Source organism: Brienomyrus brachyistius, chromosome 24 (genome assembly GCF_023856365.1).
Source record: "Brienomyrus brachyistius isolate T26 chromosome 24, BBRACH_0.4, whole genome shotgun sequence".
NCBI lineage: Eukaryota > Metazoa > Chordata > Actinopteri > Osteoglossiformes > Mormyridae > Brienomyrus > Brienomyrus brachyistius.
This window is the reverse complement of record NC_064556.1, coordinates 8,974,507-8,982,245: the sequence shown is the minus strand read 5'-3', so window position 1 is coordinate 8,982,245 and position 7,739 is coordinate 8,974,507. Positions and strand designations below refer to the sequence as shown.

The following is a 7,739-nucleotide window of genomic DNA, read 5'->3' as shown; positions in this document are numbered from 1 at the left end:
AGGGCACCAAAGGGAGGTACCAGTTACGCGCTGTGCAGGAAGGGGCAAAGCGACCTATTTCTAAAAGTAGGAAAAGGGGGTAGCGGGCAGCTGAGCTGCTATTTGAGATTTTAAATGATTAAAAACCATGTCAGTGAGAGCAGAGAGGATGCAATGATCTTTTTTTCTTCCATGAAGGTGGGCAGGCCTAATCCTGGCTGCCGTTGTCGGAGCTGCGTTGCGAATTGTGTGTTGGAACTTCAGCAAGCCCTACGCTGCTCTGTCCCTCTCTGTGGACAGGGCACTACGTCCAGCGGGGCCTGCAGCGATCATCCCGCTGTGATGGTATTAGGCGCGGGAGTCCGGCGTAACTGCCCTTACGGCCTGCTTCTTATGGTCTCCGCGCTTGCACAAGAGCACGTAACCTGTTACCTTGGTTACTTTTTGTGAGTGGAATTATCATTAAAACTTCATTATTAAATATTATAAGCAGGATGACCAGAAATAAATGTGAAAAAGAAAGCCATATTTTTGTTACCTGCCAAAATCTCTGTTTTTTTTCTCAATATTTTATGCCATTGAAAGGCAGAGTCGAATAACATTTTAAAACAAATTGTATCGCTGACCTTGGCAAGATAAGCGATTAGTTTTAACCTTTTAATATAGCTTTCCTGTACTGTAATGCATTTATATTCATAGCACATAAAAAAAGTTAAGAAATAAATATTCAAGTATCCCCCGCGACCCAGTAGGATAAGCGGTTTGGAAAATGGATGGATGGATGGATATAAAAATGAACTTTACGTGTTAATAGCATTTATGTTAAACTACGTTTCATTTTGATTGCAAATACAATTTCATGCAAAATATTTGACTGAATATTTTCAGGGACTGAAATAAAAAATATCATTTGAACTTACCTAAAATAACAATGGTATTCACCCCTCAGCTGGGCTTTTATGAAAATGTCTGTAACATGTGTGTCATCGTTTTTAGCTGTTTAATAAGGCTATGAATGATGGAGAAGCATTTGATTCATGTCATATGCTTCATGAAGGATATCCAATATAAACATATATTTAATACATTTCCATTTTACCTGGCTTCATTCTTAATTTTATGTATGCATTGCTTTGGAAACGTACTTCACACAAATTTCAGAAAATGAGACTAAAGACATATTCGACATCTTGATGTTTACCTTGTATATAACGCATCAGTGTATGTCTTTCATTATACTTAATAAGACTGATAGCATATAAAAGTCCCAGCACGCGCGGTCTCCTACGTTACCGAAAACTACAGAAACTGGTTAAATTATTTTGTCGAACTAAAGGTTGTATATATAACTTTACGCCGAGTGTTAACACGACTTGGCAATGGGACATTGAGTTTAATGTTTATGGTTAAACGCCTCATTATGATTTAAGGAGTGCAACATGAATATTAAGCGAAATTGTTAAAAATGCCAAACCCAAACAAGAAAAGAAACTCATATTGCAGGGGGGTGGGGAGCAAATACCTGACTGTACCTGAATCAACTTCAACCTGAGCAAGTGTGGGCGGCGAAGAGAGATTAACTTTATGCCTTTTAATTGCTTTGTATCCTGTGGCGATATACAACATTTAAACTTAGACACCGCACTCACCCTTACCCTTTCCACCAGACTACGATTTATATGTGATTTTATTTCACCAAACTTCTTGTATTTTGCTGATAGTAACACGTATACAATGTAACAGCGTAAAAGACACAGAATTCGCTTTGGAATGACAACGTTCCGTTTTCGCGGTTCAGCATGTGTTTAACTTTTATTAATCATCGTTAGAATTTCAAGATTAATTCGTCATTTTGGTTACATGTAGGCCTAGTTCTTTCAGTGTCCTGATATGTCGTGGTTTTCCCGGAGTTTAAATCTCCATGTATATGAAACTATTTTAAACCAGTCGAGCTGTTCCAGATCCAATTAAAAGCGACTGCAAAAATCTGCAGGAAGTTGTGAACATGGTGGATGGATGGATTCTAGGCGTGCGTCTTCTCACACCACATCGTGCTGCCCTACAGTAATGCACAAACAGGCATACAAAAACACACTGACTGGGAGGGAACATTTAGCTGGAGGGGTTAAGGGAATTAATCCATTAAAATGTTTATGCAAACGCGCATATAATTTCCTTTCATGCACCACCTTAATATGAACGTGTCTTCTTTTAATATGTATTGATTTTGTGCAGGAGGGGAGAAACTACCCAGCTACAAGTTAGTTCCCAGAAATTTAAATGTGTTTAAGCATTCCGCGCGTTTTTTTAAACTACACGTTTGCAGCGCTTATACCCGTTTGTGTTATACATTTGTTAAATTTTCAAATACTACAAGAACCTTTTACATCTGGAATTGACTTCGCATAAATTTAAGCCGAAAATTTGCAAAGGGAAATACACAAAGTCCTATTTCAAAATAGTGTTTATCGGTTTATAATTGCGAAGTGGACATTTTATAACACAAGTATCATATTTTATTGTTATATTACTAAGGACATACTCTGTTAAACTGTCAAAACGCGCCTGTTTCAGTACAATACAGCAGAGAAATTAGATCGTCAGTGGCACATGTTGTGCTTCGTACAAATTTATTTATCATTTTGGAATAGAGAATGATCTTAAATTCTGTAGAAACATCTGTTTAAATAGATTTCTCCAATTGCGATATATATCAACTTGTTACTGTCAAAGATATCACAAAAAAATCTCACAAACCAAAAAGGAACAAGTTGACAAAACGTTCACAAGCTTCATGAAGAAAATTAAAATACACAGCTTACTATAAATATAACTCCCGCTTGCGAGCCGCACAGTCTTCTGTAGACCTGAAACCTAAATTCATAAAAATAAAAATAACCAGCTCTACACAGATTTAGACATTGCCGGCACAAACCTTAAACATTCTACATTTTAATTGTAAACATGTACTTGTGATAGTGTACTTTTCCTCCTCATTCAATAGTCTTTCCGAAAGACGTTTTAATGAAACTGGCAACAAAATAAGTCCCCATTCTTCTTCTTGAGAAGACGCGAAATAAAAATCTCTGAAATACGAATTACTCATTTGGGCTCAGTACTGGCACGCATTCCAGGACGTTCCCTTAAAAAGATTAAAGGGATTTCATGAGAGATGAGCATTTGTTTTCCTTTTTGAAAAACAAATCAACACACAAAACCTCGGAATTCAATTCTAAATTCAGAGATCAAAACGTTCAAGTTTGCGACGCACTTCAAGGTTTCAGTCTTTTCAAATGTGAGTGAGCGGTAGCGTTCCATTCACTCCAGTGCCGGTGTTTTGATAGTGCTGATGAACGCTGTGTAACCGACTGGTCTGAAGCGAAGAGTGATCCGATCCGTCTCCCCCGGGAGGAAGGTACATGCTTATCATATCCCGCAGGTCTCCCAAGCACGCTCTTTGAGAGTGAGACGTGATTGCCGGCGGGGGTGAACTTGGTTCACTCTTGCACACCGAAGCCATGGAACTCAAGCCCATAGCGCTGGTTGTCTGCGGTGTGTATGCCGGCGACATGCTGTAAGTTGAAGCTGCGTTCATGTAGGTCTGAGCGCTGGACATCATGGGGTATTGCAGCCCTGCCATCTCGTACCGGTGCATCTGCTGAATCTGTGGACTGTTCATACTAGGATGCTGCGTGTAGCCAAGTTGGTCCTGCATGAGGGAATAGGCGCTATTGCTCCATCCATTCATGTGCGCGTAACTGTCCATCCTCTGTCCAACTGAGACAGAATTGTTAACGGCATTGGTACCTGGCGCCAGAAGTCCTCCTGGCAATGAGTATTTGTCTTTCTTAAGCAGGGTCTTGGTTTTTCTGCGGGGTCGGTATTTATAATCCGGATGCTCCTTCATGTGCATCGCTCGAAGTCGCTTGGCCTCGTCGATGAATGGTCGCTTCTCTGCATCGGTCAAAAGTTTCCAGTCAGCACCCAGACGCTTGCTGATCTCCGAATTGTGCATTTTAGGGTTTTCCTGTGCCATCTTTCTTCGTTGTCCCCGGGACCAGACCATAAAAGCGTTCATGGGCCGTTTCACCCGATCCTGGTCGCTGGCTCCGTTGCCTTTACCGCTATTACCCCCCGGCCCCGCATTGGGCTGCGGCAGTGGGCTTTTTATCTCGGTTTCCATCATGCTATACATTCAACTGCCGTTTTAGTCTTCAATTTCTTCGAAAAATAAAAATAAAATCAAAAAGAAAACACTGTAAATGGAAGGTTAAGTAAACCGTTCAGTTCTACTAACTCTTAACTTTGAACTGTTCACTTACTTCTCGTCTCTTTACGTTTGCCGAACCACTCTTACTCTCTCGGCTGTGGAACAGAACTGTGAAAACTTATTCTCCAACCTGAGCTCTTAATAGTAACCTCGAAAAGTGATTGACAGCATTACAACGAGCTGAAACTGGCCAATCACAGAGGAGCGTTCAATCCTCCGTGGAAGCTAGGGAATGGGTTGGTAAGAGTTCTGTTTAGAGGTAAGTCGTTAAAATATGAATTTCAAGTTACAAGTTAATTCATATTATTGGGATATGTTTTATTGTATTATTTCTTGACTGCGGCAGAATATGACATACTAAATGTTTATTTTAATGTGGCGCTGTCATACTTTACAAATGTTTAGCCTACTTATCTCACGAAGTGGAAGAACACAATTACAATTGTAACTGTGGAAGAATAAAATTTGCATGAATGGTTTAATAAGTAATTGGACTGTATTGACATCGCAGTAAAGCTTGTTTCTTGGACATTGGATAATGATATATTGGACAAGTACACGTGACAGAAAAGTACACATAAACTGTAATGTCATAGCGAAAAGAAGCTGATGTTTCAGTATAACAGCAATTATATATATATATATATATATATATATATATATATATATATATATATATATATATATATATATATATATATATATATATTACCAAATCTGACGAATTACTTCGTATAGTTTTTTCTAGATGAGAATCGGTCACACATCCATCGAATTGTTTCAGAAACTGTACAATCACAATTTAAAATAAAAATAATTTACTTATAAAGGTAAGTTCTTCACAGTTAAACCTCACAAAGCTGTAGTTTGAGTTTGGCACGCATGAATAAGTTTGCCGAGGTGACAAGCGAGATTGTGGGGGGAAAAAAATCATTTTACAAGAAACAATGCGTCAATGCCCTCTTGCGGTCAAAGTAGTCTGTTTGCAGAATTTATTTAGGAACGTAATTCCTGTAATTCTGATGTTTCGTCATATATAGGCTAGTTATAAAAACGCCTTACCGCGATTAACATTATTGGGTAAATCAAAACTTAACAATCCATAAATAATTTTTTGCTTTGAGATATTTACTGCGGTCTTACTATGAGCAGGGCGGATGTTTTCAGTTGGAGCAGAACCAAAAGTAAAATTAAAATAAATTGCTTCGAATGTCAGAGTGAGTCTCAAAAACGACTGCCTGGTTTTTACTAAATTACGATCACTGTTCTGATTCCGTTCGATTTAACGAAACATTGACATTTGTGACATACCCGTGAAACTTTTCACCTAAGTATTATACGTCAGGTTAACGGCAGAAATGCATAATTAATTCACACATTCTCGGTTTTAAGTACTAGTGTACAACAGGAATATTAAGTAACTGCATATGTTGAAGAGAACACAGAAAGCGGAGAACGCTCTATTTCCCGCAGAAATCGCTGGAAGTTTACCCCAGCAGCCCTCGCGCCTATGCTGGCTCCTTGACAGCTTTATAGTTGTATGCATTATTATCTGCTTCACGTGCATGTCGCTATAGACAAAAGCGCCTGCCAAATAAATGTGTAGTCTTACTGCAAAATCACAGCAAGACCGTATTGTCACAATGATTAAACTAATATCCTGTAAACCTTTCTTTAGTTTAAATGTCACATCGTAATACAATCAGTTACGTGAAGAGTACACCCAGCGTATACGACAATACTAATTGGTAGTTGTTTTATGCCAACTGCTTCCAAGAAGCCAATCATATGTCTATATAATTTTATAGATCGCTGAAACTGATCGTGTGTAATCTTCTTATCGAAATCAGACTCGGCAACGGAAAACGACCTGCCTATACTCGCGTCTGGATAAGGCATACTTCTTTTCATTAGCGATGGTGTTAGACAACCAACAACTGACACAACTATTCATGCATTACAAAACACATATAGGGCCTGCTTTATTTTAACTGTATATATTTAGTCTTGGTATTTAAACTGGGTTTTAAAAGATTTTCATTAAAGAATTTGCTATTTTACATTAACTGAAAGGGATGCGTATTACAATGGATGCATATGAGAAAATGTGAGAAAATAATTTTAAACTACTGGAGTCTGTTTTTGCTAATTCAAATAAAAAATGGTAATATAAAATAAGATGCTTGAGTATAATTAGCCGACAAAAAAATTACTGTTACGTAATACTTAAGCGAAATGTCGTTATTGATAAAGTTTTCAATGTCAGATTTTACTGCAATAAAGTGGGTCGTCGTTTCTGTTCCTTGTTTCTGTTGCGACATTTAAATAGCGAGTATGAATCAGAGGGTCAGTTCTTAAATTTAAATATAATATATATATATATATATATATATATATATATGTTTGATGTTTTATATATATATATATATATATATGTTTGATGTTTACATTGCTTACATTTGATAGTTTTACATTTCGATGCATAATACACATGTGTCTCTATACTACCAGAGGCATACAATATCATAAAGCTACATAACGCAATTTAAACTTGGGTTAAACCTTTGCAATGACTTATTTTTATTCCAAGCTAATGACCAAGGCGAGGCCATGCGGTAGAAGTAATTAACACAGAATGGTTTTTCAATTACAACGACAATGGAGACAGTCTCATTAAAATTTGCATGATTTTTGGATTCGTAATGCAAATGACCATGCGATTTGAATACGGTCTGCTTTTCCCATTGTCTCGCGCTGAATGGTGTCGTTCCCGTTCTATCGCAGGTAAAGGAATATTCACGGGCCATTAAAATGAAAGACATCCAAGCCACATACGACTGTATTATTATAAAGCAAGACATTTTGTCAAGCTTTAAAATTAAGGTGTCGTTATGAAAACTAACTAGATGTCTCTAACTCGCTTTGCTAGTTGCATCTAAAAAAAAACACTTGTCTAGTCCGATTATTTATACCGCTTCCTTCCATTTTAATTTTATACCATTTTAGTTAAAAATAAAACGTTCCCATAATTCTCATTATCTTTTCTTGACGAAAAACCCGCATTGACCTAAAATATAATGTAGCCCTAATATATCGGCAAGAACAAATGAAAATCTGAAGATCAGTTCCTTACGGCCCTCTATGGTACTAGAGCTTTAAAAACAGCAAACCTCATTCCGTGAGTCACACGATTGGGTAACTAAATTAATTCGTCTTTTGTCAGTTCTTCTACTTGAATGATAGTTGTTGTACAAACACCTAGGGTGAAATGTGTAAGTTGTACAAAATACTTTAATAAGAAATCATACATTTTCTATATTGAACATGATCTTACGTAATAAAATTTAGCTCAGTCTATAAACAGGAAACCGGTATGTGGAGAAACACCTTTATCTCGTAAACAGCGTAATTATAAATTTCACAAGAATAGTTTTTGCACGGCAACGAAGACAATGAAAACCGAAAAGTATTGTAAAGTTGTCCACTTTTA

At 37.3% G+C, this 7,739-nt stretch overlaps 1 protein-coding gene across 1 annotated transcript; it reads right to left on the bottom strand.

Moving 5' to 3' along the window:
• Nucleotides 1–2,472: 2,472 nt before the first annotated feature.
• On the bottom strand, nucleotides 2,473–4,354 carry LOC125719842 (transcription factor Sox-3). Its single transcript, XM_048994644.1, has one exon. The coding sequence runs from the start codon at nucleotides 4,172–4,174 to the stop codon at nucleotides 3,269–3,271; it is 906 nt and encodes a 301-aa protein (XP_048850601.1). The 5' UTR covers nucleotides 4,175–4,354; the 3' UTR covers nucleotides 2,473–3,268.
• Between the last annotated feature and the right edge of the window lie 3,385 nt (nucleotides 4,355–7,739).

What these genes read in the sequence shown, in the direction of transcription:
- LOC125719842 (XM_048994644.1), bottom strand. Translation starts at nt 4,174, where the DNA reads ATGTATAGCATGATGGAAACCGAGATAAAAAGCCCACTGCCGCAGCCC.